This window comes from Ovis canadensis, chromosome 3 (genome assembly GCF_042477335.2).
Source record: "Ovis canadensis isolate MfBH-ARS-UI-01 breed Bighorn chromosome 3, ARS-UI_OviCan_v2, whole genome shotgun sequence".
NCBI lineage: Eukaryota > Metazoa > Chordata > Mammalia > Artiodactyla > Bovidae > Ovis > Ovis canadensis.
In genome coordinates this window covers 100737956-100754568 of record NC_091247.1, presented here as the reverse complement: position 1 = coordinate 100754568, position 16613 = coordinate 100737956, and the positions used below count along the sequence as shown (strand labels likewise).

At 50.6% G+C, this 16613-nt stretch overlaps 1 protein-coding gene across 4 annotated transcripts in view; it reads left to right on the top strand.

Moving 5' to 3' along the window:
- Positions 1-16613, top strand: part of NPAS2 (neuronal PAS domain protein 2) — a 202083-nt gene that overhangs the window by 123514 nt on the left and 61956 nt on the right. For all 4 annotated transcript variants that reach the window (XM_069583822.1, XM_069583823.1, XM_069583821.1 and 1 more), the window contains 2 exons: positions 4201-4290; positions 15646-15766. In XM_069583822.1, coding sequence (XP_069439923.1) covers positions 4201-4290; positions 15646-15766 — 211 coding nt within the window. The remainder of the gene's footprint in view (positions 1-4200; positions 4291-15645; positions 15767-16613) is intronic.

The window sequence follows — 16613 nt, the reverse complement described above, 5'->3', positions numbered from 1 at the left end:
GCAAAACTGTACTCTGCTGCTTTCGGACGGAGTACTCTGTAATCACCAATTACGTCCACCTGGTCTAATGTGTCGTTGAAGGCGCGCACTTCCTTATTGATTTCCCGTGTGGATGACCTGTCTGTCGACGTCAGTGAAGTGTTACGTCCCCGCTATTACTGTGTTACTGTCCCTTTCTCCTTTTGTGGCTGTTACCAGCTGCCTTATACATTGAGGTGCTCCTGTGTTGGGTGCATATATGTTTGCAATCGTGGTGTCTTCTTAGACCCATCCCTCGGTTATTATGTAGTGCCCTTCCTTTTCTCTTATAACAGTCTTTTATTTGAAAGATGAAAATTGGGGCTGAACTGAGATTTAGAAGGCTGAAATTTCTAGAAACGGAAGAGTTTAGATTTGTATGGACATGCATTATGCACTTTCCTCTGCTCCTAGCGTAGACTCTTTGAAGTCAGTCTAAAGGAAATCATGCTACATAAGTGAATTGGCCCCCAATTAAGCCTGTACAACAAGCAGGCATTCTGGGTAAACAGCATCTGTGAGGCGTCGGGGAGACCCTCCAACCAGGACTTTAGATTTGTCTCTGATTGTCTTAGGCTCCTCTTCCACCCTTTTGCTCCTCAGGAGGCACGGACCAGGTGATGGGTGACAGGAGCCTCGTATGCCTTCCTTGCGATGGTCCCCATGGGATGATGTTCTCAATTTCCAGGATGCAGCCTCTCCATAGGACACATCCCATCCCAGCTGCACACCCCCCTCCTTTGTTCAGAGCCGCTGCAGGGAGCATGAGGAATCCAGATGCCATGTCTTCATAACTAGGAGTTTCCTTCTTTAAATGAAGATGAAACCCAGGACAGAGCCCATCAGACCCCAGGGAATGGCACTGCTGGTGTCATCTGAGTATGAATCCCCGCTTCCTTCTTCTTCTCCCAGAAAGGCCCCAAACCAGACCCCAGGATAACTCATACCGTTGTGGGATTTGAAAGAGCGAAAGCGACTTGGTTGCGGCCAGCCAAGCTGGTCAAGTGAAAGCTGCCCAAGATGGTGGCCACAAGCGTTAGAACAAGTAAATTCAAAGGAAAGGACACTCGTTGACAGGCAGTTATGGAATATGCGATGTTTCTGAATTTTGTTCAGAAAAGCTACAGCCATCTTTTCTCTTAGCCCAGAGGTTGTCCCAGAGAAGACGAGAAGCACTCTGTCAGAACCAGGGATCGGCAGAGAGGGGTCGTCTCATTTCCATCTGGTATGTGGCAGGTGTGAAACTCAGCCCATTATGGAATCTCGGATGTCCACTGAAGCTCCTGCCAGAGTCCCCATTTCAACAAGAGGGGCACACCGCTTTTTAATCATGTCCTGTTGAGTCACTCTCAAATGCTGCCAGTGGGACTTCTGAAACCATCACAAGCATTCTTAACGCAGTGACTCAGCGTAATCCTCGTGCGTTTGATGGAAAATGCCAATGGGCTGATGAGCGTTATCTTCCATCCATAAATACCTCCTGCTTTTTAACACCCACTTGCTTTATAAATTCAAGAGGGCATGGGCTCACTGTGCAAGGAGAGAATTTAGACTGCTCCTGCTTTTCCCAGTGTTTCAATCTGCTGTTTCCAAAACGGTCCCGCTGACGTCATCCACAATGCCTCCACCTCTTAGAAAAATTCACCTCCAGGAGCGCTACTAATATGATTTCTCTTAATTTAGGAAAAATACTTAAATGGAAAAGAAATAAAGGTCACCAGAATATTGCAGCTTCCCTGGTGGCTCAGCAGGTAAATAATCCTCCTGCTGATGCTGGAGTCGCAGGTGATGCAACTTTGATTCTGAGTCAGAAGATCCTCTGGAGGAGGGCATGGCAACCCACTTCAGTGTTCTTGCCTGGAGAATCCCATGGACAGAGGAGCCTGGCAGGCTACAGTCAATAGGGTCGCAAAAGAGGCAGACACAACTGAGCGATGGAGCACAAAGGCAGGATGTACTTTGGTGTTCACCATGACTGGTAAATCTGGCTGCAGATTTCTCCATCTCAGCACAATTAGCGTTTTGGACCTGATCAATCCTTGTGGTAGGGACATGCTGTGTATTGTAGATGGGATATTTCAAAGCATCCTTGGCCTCTACCCACTAGAGGCCTACAGTGCCCACCCCAGAAGGGACAGCCGGAAAGGTCTCTAGACATTGCCAGATGTCCCCAGTGGGGCAGAGTTGCCCCCAGTTGAAAACCACAGATATAATCAAAGAGAATGGGGTCCACTTAAAAAACGTGCTTTAATAGATATTTCAGTCTCAAATCCTGCAGAGTGTGCTGTGTGCTAAGTCATTTCAGTCGTGTTTGACTCTGTGCAACCCTATGGACTATAGGCCACCGGGCTCCTCTGTCCATGGTATTCTCCAGGAAAGAATACTGGAGAGGGTTGCCATTTCCTCCTCCAAGGGATTCTTCCCAACCCTGCAGAACCTAAGTGTTAAACAGTCAGTGACCTTAGTAGTCATTTTCCCAGTGAAAAGAACTCTCTCCCATGTGGTATGTGCTGATGGTGGGACCCTTCTCTGTACACTTCTGGACTACTTCTGGTTCCTGCTGCCAGGCACTTAGCTGTACCTTCCTACCCTGAAAGAATCCATGCCCTCTTGGTTGCACAGAAGATCAGTAATACCCTGGGAAGATGGAGCTGAAGGTATACAAAATGTTTCCAGAACTTTCTAAACACATACTTCACTTTTGGAATTTTTTTCCCCCAAAGTAGAAGAATCCACACATTTGTGCTTGATGCTATTTCAACAGTACAGTCAGCGAGGCAGCAATGATGGTTTGCAGCGACCACCTACCTGCATGAGCGTCTTCTGTCCTCGGATATTTGTTTTGGGGGAGAAAGCTTTTGTTTTTCATCTCTTCCCTTTCCGTGGCAGGCCAGTATGGTGAGTTGCCCGGATGACCCCATTCTTTGCTGGACAGAGTCTGAATTTTAGAAATCACCTTTCTGTGTGACGTGTGAAAGCATTGTGAGCACCTGATTAGGAACCCGAAAACCAAACAGCTGGTGGCTCTGTGAGAAAACGCGGAGGGCCTGTCTGTTCTCTCATGGGCTCCAAGGGCAGTGCACCTAACCCACGGCAGGCACTCAGTCAAAACTTCTAAACAAATGAATTTTCCAGGCACGCTGAAATACAGTTGGCCTTCCATGTCTGTGGGTTTTACACCTACGGGTGGCTGAATCCCAGAATGCAGGGCCCGTGGATACGGGGGCGACTCTGGGGGACTTGAGCCTCTGTGGGACTTGGTGTCTGCGAGGGCCCTGGGACCAGTCCCCCATGGACGCTGAGGGATGACTGTTCTCATGGACCTAGTCGAGTAACCCAGCCTTTCCCCATCAGCCCTTCCTTTTCACTTCGGTGGATTAATGTGAATGTTCTTTATAAAGGGTTCCTTCAGAAAGTCTTTCTATGGCAATGGACCAGCAGGCACACTTTCTGTTTTTAATGCCTCTGTGAGCTCCTCTGTGTGTGTGTGTGTGTGTGTGTGTGTGTGTGTGTGTGTGTGTGTGTGTGTGAGTTGCTCAGTCATTCTGATTGTTTTTCAACTCCATGGGCTGTGACCCGCTTGGCTCCTCTGTCCATGAAATTCACCAAGCAAGAATACTGGAGCGGATTGCCATTCTCTTCTCTAGGGGATCTTTCCGATCCAAGGATCGAACCCATGTCTCTTGTGTCTCCTGAGATGGCAGGCAGATTCTTTGCCACTGCCCCACCTTGGGAGAAGCCCATGAGCTCCTGTATCTTTTAGTAAATGTTTTCCACTGAACTCAAAGTGGTGTTGGGGATGGAGAACAGGGATCATGAACTCTTCACTGACACCTTTTAATGGCAAGTGTGATATTTCTGATTCAGCCCAAATGCACACTTATCAGTAAATGTACTCAGGTAATTTCCACCACTGAATTTATTTCATGATACTGTAGGTCCCGTTTTCCACTAAGCCCTTTCATGCTTTGCAACCATTTCGCCTAGGTTAGACAAGTTCTATGTAAGAAACCAACTTGTATACAAGACCAAAAAAAAAAAAAGTGCTGTGAGGTTAGTCGTGGAAATATTCAAAGAATTATGAAACGAAGTCATTGTTGTAACCCAGGGTCCTTGGTTCCAGTGATCCCCTCCTGCATAAAAGCATGACGGAAGAGCCTTCACCTATTGCGTTTTTCGCAGGCCTTGGATGGCTTCATCATCGCCGTGACGACGGATGGCAGCATCCTCTATGTTTCTGACAGCATCACACCTCTCCTCGGGCACTTACCGGTGAGTTTCTGCCCAGACGGCCTTTGCCAGTATGTATGATCCTCTTTCCCATTCGGGTCTCAGAGTTGAGGTGCTTCAGGTCTGCAGGGTCTGCGTGTGAGGAGGGTCGAGGAGTCCTGACCAGGCCAGGCCTAGCCCCAGGCGCTTCCAGACAAAGGGCAGGGGTAGGACTGTGTCATCCTGGAATGCATAAGACCTGAAACAGGGGCCAGGGTGCGTCCCCACCCTCCACTGTCCCGGAAACCGCCTGGAAGCCACGCACCCACGACACAGCTGTCAGAGCTCAGAGCCTCTCTGGAGGCTGACGGACACCTGCAGAGGAAGACAGGGTCCCCTGGGAGCAGGTGCAGGCGTGTGCGCCAGATGGCTGGAGGCGAGACGGGGTTTGGGGGTCCCTGGAGATGTGACTGGGCTGCAGGAGGTGTGACACTTGCTGGTAGCGAGGATCCAGTGACAGGGATGACCGTGGGGGTGGGGCAGGTGCTGGACCAGGAGGACCTTGGGGGCAAGGAGGATCTGGGCAGAAGGGCGAGCTCTGCAGTCCACGGAGCTCCTTGGGGCATGGATTGGGGCGGTGCCGTGGGTGCGCCTCCCTTTCCTCCTTCCTCTCCCCCTCCCTCCTTCCCTCCCTCCCCTCTCCCTCCCTTCTTCCCTCATACTCCCCTCCTCTTCTGAGCCTCTCTGGCTCTCTGGTACCCCCATCAGGATGCTCTGACTCACAGAGCAGCACTCAACTGCTGGAGGGCCCCTGGGGGGAAGGGGTCTGGCCAGCCTTCCACCTCCTGCCACACCAGCATTTATTCCCACAGAGTCTGGCCTGGAAGCACGCTGTACCAGGAGCATCCTTTGTGACTAACGGGGATAAAATATCCTCTCTCCTGTCTCCTCCCAACAAGCCCCACCAAACCGCTCAGCCCCCATCACCCCCTGTTCCCACACACAGGCGGTTGTACGGCTAGGGCACTGATGGGGAGGGGAGTAGCCTGCCCTGGGTTCCTGGTCATGGGAAATCATGGGCTGGGATGATACTGGAGGACCATGGGGGCCACTCCTTAGCCGTGCCTGCCTGGAAGCGCCATGGCCTTGCTCTGTGGGTAGCTCGCCCCCCTGGGTGCTGAGCCCAGCTTTGCTTACGGCCAGGACCTCACATGGTCCTGGGTCATACTTTCACTCAGAAGCCACTCCCTACTCTGCTGATGACACTGGGTGGAGACGAAAGCCACTGTCCACGATTTTCCTTTGCAGATCACTGCATGTGGTGGCCCAGCATTTTTCACTTTACAAGGCAGATGCCTTTGCATTACTCCAAATCCGTCTGACATTGTGGTTCAGCCCATGTCCACGGCGAATGAGGCTGGGGGTCGTCTCCCCTGAGAGCCCTTGGAAGGAGCTGGTTCTCACTCAGCCCTCAGGAGTCGGGAATGCATTTTCGTCTTGGTTTGGGGGCCAGGCTGGAGTAGCGATGTGTGTGTGTGTGTGTGTGTATGTGTGTGTGTATGTGTGTGTGTGTGCACACACATGTACATGCATGCATGCTCAGTCATGTCTGATTCTTTGCAACTCTTTGAACTGTAGCCCACCAGGTTTCTCTGTCAGTGGGATTCTCCAGGCGAGAATATTGGAGTGGGCTGCAATTCCCTTCCCCAAATCTTCTCAAACCCACATTTCCTTATTGCAGGTGGATTCTTTACTGTCTGAGCCACCAGGGAAAGAGTGATGAGACCCGATGAAATCTGCATGGTTTCTTTGGGCTGATCTGAGGAGATGAGGTGCTTCTTCAGAGAGAGCTGGGTTTTGTCTTGAGTGGACAGGATTGAGCAGTGAGAGGCACTGATGGAAAGTAAAGACACGTCGCCTCCAGAGTGGCCTGGGGTTGTGCCCAGAGTCGTTTGGTGGGGTTTGCACTGTTCTGCTTTCTGACCTTGGTAATATCTGATGACTGAGTTGCCATGTGTGTCAGAGGGGACTTAGTTGATTGGGAATTCTTCTGATTTGACATTATGGAGCAGTTTAGTGTCATCTTTATGAATTATTTTCTTTTTTAAACAGGTAGAGTTAATATTTTATTGTCACTTATCAGATGGCAGTTAGGTATATAATCTTCATACTTGATCTTTCCTTTATGTAAAAAAAAATTGCAAGTTTTAAACAGTCAATGGCTAGTCATGTCTTCAGGAAATATGATTTGATTAGATTAATTCATGAATGGCGGCTTCAAGTTTTCCCTCATAACTCCAGAAAATTCACCCACCTTCTGTCCCTTTTTAAATAACTGGGAGGTTGGCGTGCATTTGGCTTCACACTGTGAAGCAGCATCCTGATGGCCTGTCACATCTGCTTTGAGGAACAGCACACTGGAACACTTTCCAGCGAGAGAATGAGAGAAAGGCTTGACCATTTTGCAAGTCCCACTGTGGTGTTGGAAAAGACTCTTGAGAGTCCCTTGGACTGCAAGGATATGAAACCAGTCAATCCTAAAGAAAACCAATCCTGACTATTCATTGGAAGGACTGATGCTAAAGCTGAAGTTCCAGTACTTTGGCCACCTGGTGCAAAGAGCTGTCTCATTGGAAAAGACCCAGATGCTGGGAAAGATTGAAGGCAGGAGGAGAAAGGGATGACAGGATGAGATGGTTGGATGGCATCACTGACTCAATGGACATGAGTTTGAGCAAGCTCTGGGATATAGTGAAGGACAGGGAAACCCGGCATCCTGCAGTCCATGGGGTCGCGAAGAGTTGGACACGACTGAGCGACTGAACAACAACAACGATAATGCTGGTTGTATATGTGAAAGCCCTGGCCAGAAGTGCAAGGTCAAAGTGGACTGTGGGGTCAAGTTCCTGGGGCAGGGGTCACAGCAGGGTGAAGAGGTCACAGAGAAGGAAGACAGAGCACCTGACTCATGATACCAGGAGATGCAGTGCTTTCAAGGAAGCATCCCTTGGCCTTCCTTCCCCACCCCACCCCCTGCCCTTACCTGCTAGGAGAGTCCACTTGGTCCAAGTCACCTTGTCTAGGTGGCTGCAGGTCAGGGTGGACCTGGGAGGATGCCCTGACTAGAAGAGGACCCAGCAAGGAGGTGTGGCTGCACATCAGACTTGATCCCAGGTGAAAAGGGTCCAGGTCGGCATTAGACTTGTTTGACTTTCCTGTGTGTTTTGATCTGTCTTTATCATGCATGCAGAAGCATGTGCAAGACATGCATTCTGCTTTTAAACTAGTGATAAGGCGAGCATCAGCACACACGCAGCAGCCACCGGGGCAAGACAGACCGCCCAAGGCCCACAGAAGTCCGTCTCTGCTCCTTTCCCGACACAGCCACCGCGTAGAGATGGCCATTTCCAGATCGTCCTGTCCTTGTTGCTCTCTGCAGTTCTGCCAACTCGCTTTTTAACTACTTATTCTGGGTCTTTACTGGGATGCGTGGCTCCTCATTGTCGTGGCTTCTCTTGTTGCGGAACACAGACAAGAGGTACACAGGCTTGGGAGTTCCACCATGCGGACTCTAGAGCACGTATGGGCTTAGTTCCTTCACAGCACGGGAGTTCTTCCCAGATCAGGGCTCAAACCCACGTCCCCCGCACTGGCAGGCAAACTCTTAATACTAGACGACCAGGGAAGACTGCTCTACCGACTTTTCTGTTACTTCATCATTAACCGCTGTAACTGAGTATGGCCTTTGGTTTATCCCTGTGGAGACAGAGCCATGGAAAGTGCTCTCCAGGGACCTCTCCCCTCGCTCAGCTTTGCTGTGGCGTTTGTCCATCTCACACTGTCCAGAGTGGCCAGCATTGGTTTGCCGTCCTTGCTGAAGACACCTGCTACAGTCCCTGCTCCCAGGACAGCGTGGAACTCAGAGAGCGCTTCTGTGGACATCTGTCTGTGTTTCCTAACGGACATTTGTGAGCATCCCTCAGAGAGGTGACTGTGTTTAAGATCGCAGGGTCGTGGGGTAGCGACCAGTCACCATTACTAGATGACGCCTAGTTGTCTCCATGGTGACAGCACCGATTCACCCTCCATCAGCGGGGCTAGAGAATCCCTGCTGCTCCTTGTCACTGGAACTTGATATTGACAGGATTGTCAGCTTTTGTCGGTCTAGCATGTGAAGAAATCTTGAAATTTCGCTTTTCCCCCAGTGGCTGGTGTGACTGTCTTCACATACTTTGTCAGCCATCGACTTTCCTTTCTTGTGACAACCTCGTTCAAGTGTTTGCTCTTCCTACTGGATGATCTGGGTCTTCCGTGCAGTAATTTGCAAGCACTCTCTCCGTGTTCTGCTTGCTAGTCCTGTTGGGTGCTGTGTTATTAATAATCGCCTCCTGGTCACCCTGCCCTCAGGTGACAGTGATGGCCAGACACAGCACCCAGCGCTGGACAAGGGAGATTGACAGGGATCAGTCACATGTGCTCACAGTCCCGGGGAGGAGTGTGCTCCGTGTCGCGCAGGTGCCCATTGGGGCTGCACTGGGGAACAGGGCAGGCGTGGTTTGGTAGTCACAAGAGGGTGAGGTGCCCCTCAGGTCCCGCAGAGGGTGTGACTGACTGGCAGGCCACTGAAGCCCACTTCCAGGATGAGCAGTAACTGGCCCGGGGGCCCCCAGTACGGAGGTTTGTTTAGTTCAGGGGACCTGATTGGTGGCAAGCGGGATCTGTCAGTTGGGGTGGTGAGAGGGGTTCAGGAGTCCGGGCAAGGCCCTCTCAATGCAGTTAGATGACAAGGCCACATGTCGCTCTGAACCTGCATCCCAGGTGCACACCACAGGTCTGTGCGTTGCAGATAACTGCTCTCGCTTGCGGTTTGCCTTGCCCCCTCTTTACAGTCTTCGGGGAGACTGTAGAAGAGAGAGTGTCTTTAGAGTTGGTCCTTTTAATACCTGAATTCATCCTTCACTCCTCCTGGGTGGAACTGTTTTCTGTACTGTCTTCGGAGAGTCGTCCTGTTTGGCCGTCGTCTGTTGGATTCTGAATCTTGTTCAGTCGCTCTGTCATGTCCGACTCTTTGTGACCCCACGGACTGCAGCACACCAGGCTTCCCTGTCCATCACCATCTCCCAAAGTTTGCTCAAACTCTGCTACATTAAGTCAGTGATGCCATCCAACCATCTCATCCTCTGCTGTCCCCTTCTCCTGCCTTCAATCTTTCCCAGCATCAGGGTCTTTTCCAGTGAGTCGGCCCTTTGCATGAGGTGGCCAAAGTACTGGAGCTTCAGCTTCAGCATCAGTCCTTCCAGTGAACACTCAGGACTGATCTCCTTTAAAATGGACTGGTTGGATCTCCTTGCAGTCCAAGGGACTCTTAAGAGTCTTCTCCAACACCACAGTTCAAAAGCATCGATTCTTTGGTGATTCTGAATCTAAACTGAATCAAATAAGATCACGCATCATCCCATGTAGAGAAGGAAATGGCAACCCACTTCAGTATTCTTGCCTGGGAAATCCCACGGACAAAGGAGCCTGGCAGGCTACAGGCTGTGGGGTCACAAAGAGTCAGACACAATGAGCGACTGAGCACGCATGCCTCCCACACCACGGTCCTCCTGGAGACCGAGCCCCTGGCTGCCTTCTGAGCCCAGTCCTGCCTCTGCTCAACATGAGGCTTCTTTTTCACCAAAACCTCCTTCTCACCACAGCTGTCACAGACCTCCAGCCAGAACCGCTGGGGCTCCTTGGGCACATCCTGAGCGGGGTGTCCACACAGCCTGTTTCCAGCCCAGATCGCCAGCCTGTGCACTTCTGTGCTCACTTAACTTTGCTGGTGCAGCTGTCGGCTCAGAGACAGAGGACTATGCTTTCTGTCTGTCACATCCTCCGCAGGCTCTCACGGGGCCTAGGAGACAACGTAGGAGAAGTGCTGTTGGGAATCCATGGCAGGCATTTAAAGTGAAGCCCCGAAAAGGGCACCATTCTTATCTTGTTGTGTTTTGTTTTTTAATTTATTTTAATTGGAGTATAATGGCTTTCCCTGGTGGCCTGGGGGTAAAGAATCCACCTGCTAATGCAGGAAAAAGGCGGGTTTGATCCCTGGGTGGGGAAGATCCCCTGGAGAAGTAAATGGCAACCTACTCCATTATTCTTGCCTGGAGAATCCCGTGGACAGAGGGGCCTGGCTGGCTACAGTCCCCGGGGTTGCAAACAGTTGGACGTGACTTGACAACTAAACAACAACAGCAATACTTTGCTTTACAGTGTTGCGATCGTTTCTCCTGTATGATGAAATGAATCAGCTATACGTATATACACATCCCCTCCCTCTTGAGCCTCCCCACACCCCACCCCCCATCCCACCCCTCTAGGTCATCAAAGAGCCACCAGGCTGCGCTTCCTGTGCTACACAGCAGCTTCCCATTAGGTATCTATTTTACACATTTGTGCTTTATCACTCGGTTGTGTCCAGCTCTTTGCAACCCCATGGACTGTAGCACACCAGGCTTCCCTGTCCTTCACAATCCCCCAAGAGTTTGCTCAGACTCATGTCCGTTGAGTCAATGATGCCACCCAACCACCTCGTCCTCTGTCGTCCCCTTCTCCTCTGCCTTCAGTCTTTCCCAGCATCAGGGTCTTTTGCCATGAGTTGGCTCTTTGCATCAGGCGGTCAAAGTACTGGGGCTGCAGCGTCAGCCCTTGCAGTGCGTGCTCAGGGCTGGTTTCCGCGTGGTAGCATGTATGTGTCAATGCTGCTCTCTCAGCCTGTCCCCTTTCCTTCCCCCACCGTGTCCACACGCCCATTCTCTACGTCTGCATTTCTGTTCCTGAAGGGCAGGTTGTTGATAAGGTAGCCAAGGGCATAGCAGCAAGTTGGCATCAAGAACCTTCCGTCTGTAACATGTAAATGGTGTTCCAGATCATGTGATTCAGCTGTGGGATGGCACCTCCCCTCCCTCATCTCTGGAATTGTGGCAGTTTTAATAAACAGAGCTCACTCCACGCATTCAAGGGACAGTACAGTTGCAGGGGTAATTTACTCTCCTGTGAGCACTAGTGTTTAAGTTCTCAAATTATCATTGTTTGTGTTGGTTTCCAGCACATAGAAATTGCATAATAGGAATAGAACAGCAAAGACCCAGAAAGAGCTCGCTCTGTGCCGAGCGTGTTCTGAGTTTTGCTCATGTGTCCACTCTTCATCCTCACGACCCCTCCTGCCACGGCTTACTTCTCCCTCCTGCCTCCAGCATTCATCTTTGTCCTGTGCACAACCTGTGTCCTGAGGTGCCCCCACAGCCCTCTGACCTGCCAGTCATCCCCCATATGAACCACAAGGCCAGGCAACCCCCTACCTTGCACCCTGCCATCCCACCATCGGGGGTGTGGGCTTCTGACCGGCCCTCCAAGGAAAGACTGCGCAGTGACGTAGTCATTGTTTTCAAGGATCCAGGATGTCTTTAAGAAGAAAGAGTACTGTCATCTGTGAGCATGAGTCATGTTCCAAAAAACTAAAGGGAATGGGCTTAAAATAGAATCAAGAACATCAGAAGGGACTTGGAGAAAGCCAGACAGAGAAGATGATGGCACAGTGAGTGCTGTGGCTGCAGAGATGAAACCAGGAGCCTCTATGTGGGAGCCCGGGAGACCTCGGAGTCCCTCCTTCCACCCCTCAGTGGCTACCAAGCCTGTCCTCCAGCCCTGGAGCCCGGGCTGCAGGCGGGGAGGGACTTGCCTACTTTGCTGTGCTGCTGGAAGAAAGGACCAGAACACGGCATCCTGAGTCGGTGGTGGGCGGGTGGACGATGACGTTGTCAATTGAGCCCTTGGGACTCGGCCCCTTCCTCCGAGTCTCCCCTTCCCTGGACCTCTTACAACCACCTGGCTTCTGTGCTCCCTCCCTCCTGCAGCCACCAGAGGATCTGAAATAAAAGCAAAGTCCTGCCCACCTTTGTCCATGTCCCCCAGTGGATGCCCTAGCACACAGGCTCAGCCCTGACGCCCCCAGCGATGCTAAGGCCAGACCCCACTGCCCTTCCCCTTCCCTCTCCCTGCTCTCCTCTCCCTTGCTGGGCCATCAGGGCCCCCATCCCCACTTCTATTTGGGCCTGGACCCCTGCCTGGGGCACCCAGACAGCCTGGTGGACACCATATTGTCCCGAAGATCCCTCCCCCTGGAAACTGTCCTGGGAGATCCCCTACCCCGTCATTATGGACTCTGCACCCCGTGCTCAGCATCCTCTAGGAACCTTGTTTTTATTTCTGTCACGGTGCTAGCCACATGGTTCTTTCCGCTCATCACCATGCTTTTCTTGAAGGCCAAGCACCATCCAATGTCAGGGGTGCAGGTGAGGCAGGCAGAGAACCCACGTCATCTCTTGAAAGAAGGAGAAAACTTAGGGTTGTGTCCTGCTTGATTAACAAGCCACCATTCTGCCTGGCACCTGCCATGTGCTCTGGTACCAGCAATGGACTCAAATCTGCTCCTCTCACCTCACAGCCTCCTCATTCTTCAGTGGAGCAAACTGCAGCTTGGAGGGCAGAGCTGTGCTCACATCCCACCTCAGGGGCTCCCATCTGCCTCTCCCCCCGCCCCCTAGGCCTTACCCCCTGGTCAAAGGTGTGCCAACAAAGGTTGGTATAGTCAAAGCTATGGTCTTTCCAGTAGTCATGTACAGATGTGAGAGTTGGACTATAAAGAACGCTGAACACCAAAGAATTGATGTTTTTGAACTGTGGTGCTGGAGAAGACTCTTGAGAGTCCCTTGGACAGCAAGGAGATCCAATCAGTCCATCCTAAAGGAAATCAACCCTGAATATTCATTGGAAGGACTGATGCTGAAGCTGAAGCTCCAATACCACCTGATGCGAAGAGCCAATTCATTGGAAAAGACCCTGATGCTGAGAAAGGCTGAGGACAGGAGGAGAAGGAGGAGGCAGAGGATGAGATGGTTGGATGGTGTCACTGACCCAGTGGACATGAGTTTGAGCAAGCTCTGGGAGTTGGCGATGGACAGGGAGGCCTGGTGTGCTGCAGTCTGTGGGGTCGCAAAGAGCTGGATGCAACTGAGCGACTGAAAACAACAAAGACGCAGCCTTCCCCGGTGGGCACAGATGACACGGATACAGTGGCCAGAGGGGCAAGGGTGAGATGCGGGTCCTGTTGAGAGTGCGGGGCTGTCACAGGCGTTTTCTCAGCGGAGATGACTTCAGAGCCTGGACCCGAAGGATGCGCAGAAGTTAATGAGCACCAAGAGAGGGTTCGGAATGTTCCAGCCTGTTGAGCGGAGTCCCAGAGGACGAGCGCAGCTGGCAGCCTGGAGAAAGGACAGTTTGCGGGGCTGGAGAAGGTCTAGGGGCGGAGGGTGTGCTGAGCGGAGCCTTATGAGTGAATCAAGGTATTCGGGCTTGTCCCAGGAGCAGTTGGACAGTCAGAAGCCAACGAAAGGATTTAAGCAAGATGGTGACTTGATCCGATACAAAGCTGCTGGCAGAGTACAAATGGGGCAGAAGACAGAAGTTGATGTGGGAAGACCAGTCTGACCATTCGCCAGAGATGATGGTCTGGAAGAGGGTGGAGGCCATAGAGAAAGAAAGGAGTGGATCTTATAGAAACTTTATTAACTTTTTACTTTGTATTGGAGTATAGCCGATTAACAATGTTGTGATAGTTTCAGGTGCAAAGCCAAGGGGCTCAGCCATACACAGACATGCATCCATTCTCCCCCAAACTCCCCTCCCATCCAGGCTGCCGCACAACACTGAGCAGAGTTCCCTGCACTGCACTGTAGGCCCTTGCTGGTTATCCGTTTAAAATATAGCCGTGTGTATCTGTTCTTCCCAAACTGCCTAACCATCCCTTCCCCACATCCTTCCGGCAACCACAAGTTAATTCTCTCAATCTGTGAGTCTCTTTCTGTTTTGTAAGTAACTTCACTGTATCATTTCATTGAAGATTCCTCCTGTAAGGGATGTCATAGGATATTTCTCCTTCTCTGTCTTACTCCACTCAGTATGACAGTCTCTTGGATCTGAGAGAATTTGAGGGAGGAAAATCTCACAGCGTTTGGACATTGGATGTGAAGGTGATAGGGAGAGGTCAGAGATGCCAGCTGGGTGTCGGGTGTGGGCAGGTGACTGCCTAGCACCACTGCACGTGGGGAGAGGAAACACGTGGGGGAGGATATGGCACTGGGGACGTGTGTGGACCCGGGGTCCCCACGCGCACCTGGGAGGCAGCTGGAAGGTTAAGCCAGGACTCCGAGAGCGAGCTGCCTGCCTGTACAAACGTGAGAGTGTGTATAGCCCATGCCTGACGCTGTAGGCGGGGATGAGTTCAGGGAGGGATGGAGGCACACCTGTCTCCTCTCTCTCCCCCGTGGTCTCCCACCTGTACTGGCCACACACTGTGCTGTGCTAAGCCACCTCAGTCATGTCCAACTCTGCGACCCTATGGACTGTAGCCCGCCAGGCTTCTCTGTCCATGAGATTCTCCAGGCAAGAATACGGGAGTGGGTTGCCATGCCCTCCTCCAGGGGATTTTCCCAACCCAGGGATCAAACCTGGGTCTCTTAAATCCCTGTATTGATTGGCAGGCAGATTCTTTACCACTAGCCACCATAAATTTAAAATCACCCCGTGTGCTCTGACCACATGGGGTTATTTAAATTTCAATTAGAATAATTAAACACAATTAAAAATTCTGTCTTCGGGGGAGTTCCCTGGTGGTCCAGTAGTTAGGACTTAGTAGTTTCATTGCCAGAGCCCCAGTTCAACCCCTGATTGGGGAACTAAGCTCCCAAGGGGTGGCTACAAAATATATATATATATACATATATATGTCTTCAGTCACACTAGCCCCATTTCAAGTGCTCAGAAGCCATGTGGCTCGTGGCTTCCCTAGTGCAGGTTACAGACCACTTCCATCATCACAGACCACTCTAGTGGACAGCACTGGGTCCAGGCTCTATTGGGTTTGTGTCCACGGGTGCCCAGGTCCCCAGAAGAAAAAGTACAATTCCTTAGATTAGCTGCCGTTGAGGAGACAGCTGTTTGCTGGCCTGAAGGTCAGAGGAGGAGCGCTGCGCTCCTCAAGGTGCTTCACAGGAGTGGCTGGCCTCGTGCTGGGGCTCCACGGCAGCCACATGGCCCCAGCTAGAACCTGGGAGTCTCCGCACACGAGGCTTCTCTTCATGTTTGTCTGGCCTAAGTCTGAATTCTTTCTCGGGCCCGTGGGCAATAGCGCGTTTGCATTTGAGTGAGTAAAGCCTTCTCTATGACAATTCATGACCGCAGAGTCTCCACAGAGAATCAGATCTGGAGCTTCTCATTTCAGAAGTCAGTTCTGAGTCGTCAAGAAGGTTCAGCTTCTGCTCTTGCTTTTGTTTTCCATCTTCGTGGAGTGTGTACCTTTGTTCTTTTCTTTTCCAGTCGGATGTCATGGATCAGAATTTGTTAAATTTCCTTCCAGAGCAAGAACACTCGGAAGTCTATAAAATGCTCTCTTCCCATATGCTTATGACGGACGCCCCTTCCCCAGAATACTTAAAATGTAAGTTTAACTTCATTGGTTTTATGAGAGAGAAAGATAAGGATCTTATGTTAGAAAGGAAGGTTAAGAGTCTGCAGTCATACCACCCTTAAGGCGCCCAATCTAGTCTGATCTCAGAAGGCAGGCAGGGTTAGGTTTGGTTAGCACTTGGATGGGAGAAAGGAAGTTAGAATGAATTAAGAAGGGAGGACTAATTTTAAAAATAATTTTCCCTGTGACTCAGAACAGATCCAAGATCCTTAGAGGTATATTTTAGGTTTAAAGCTAAAACCGGAGTTTGGAATACGTAAGACGTTGAACTTCTATGTGGAAATTTTGAAAACCACAGAGCTTTAGAATAATAACTTTGTTTTGCATGTGATAACAAGAGATTACCTTTTTTTCACATGAGAGCCTTTTAGTAATAAAGGATACAAAAACCACTGAATAATCTGTTTATTTTGGAGGATGCTAGAAAACTAGATTTGTATGATACTAAGTAACCAACTAAAAACTGAATAATTAGGTCAAAACTCTCTTCTGAGGCCACATCTGATTATATACATTTGCAGATTTTGCAGAATTTTAAAGTTTTTATCAAAATCAGCAACTCGGATAGAAAGCTGGCCTGGTCACTTAATGAAGCACGTTCTTTGATGATGATAGCAACAGTGCGTTATACTTATTCAAGCCTTAGTTCCTTTTCCATGAATAATTTGTCCTGTTGTACATCTGATTTTCCTTCAAAGCAAAGTGGAAAGATTAAATTAAAGAGAGCAGCTCTATGTGAGCGGCTTTATTGTAATATACCATATGAAAACGACCAGAACTAATCAATGCCGACAGAACCATCCGCAGACATCTGTGA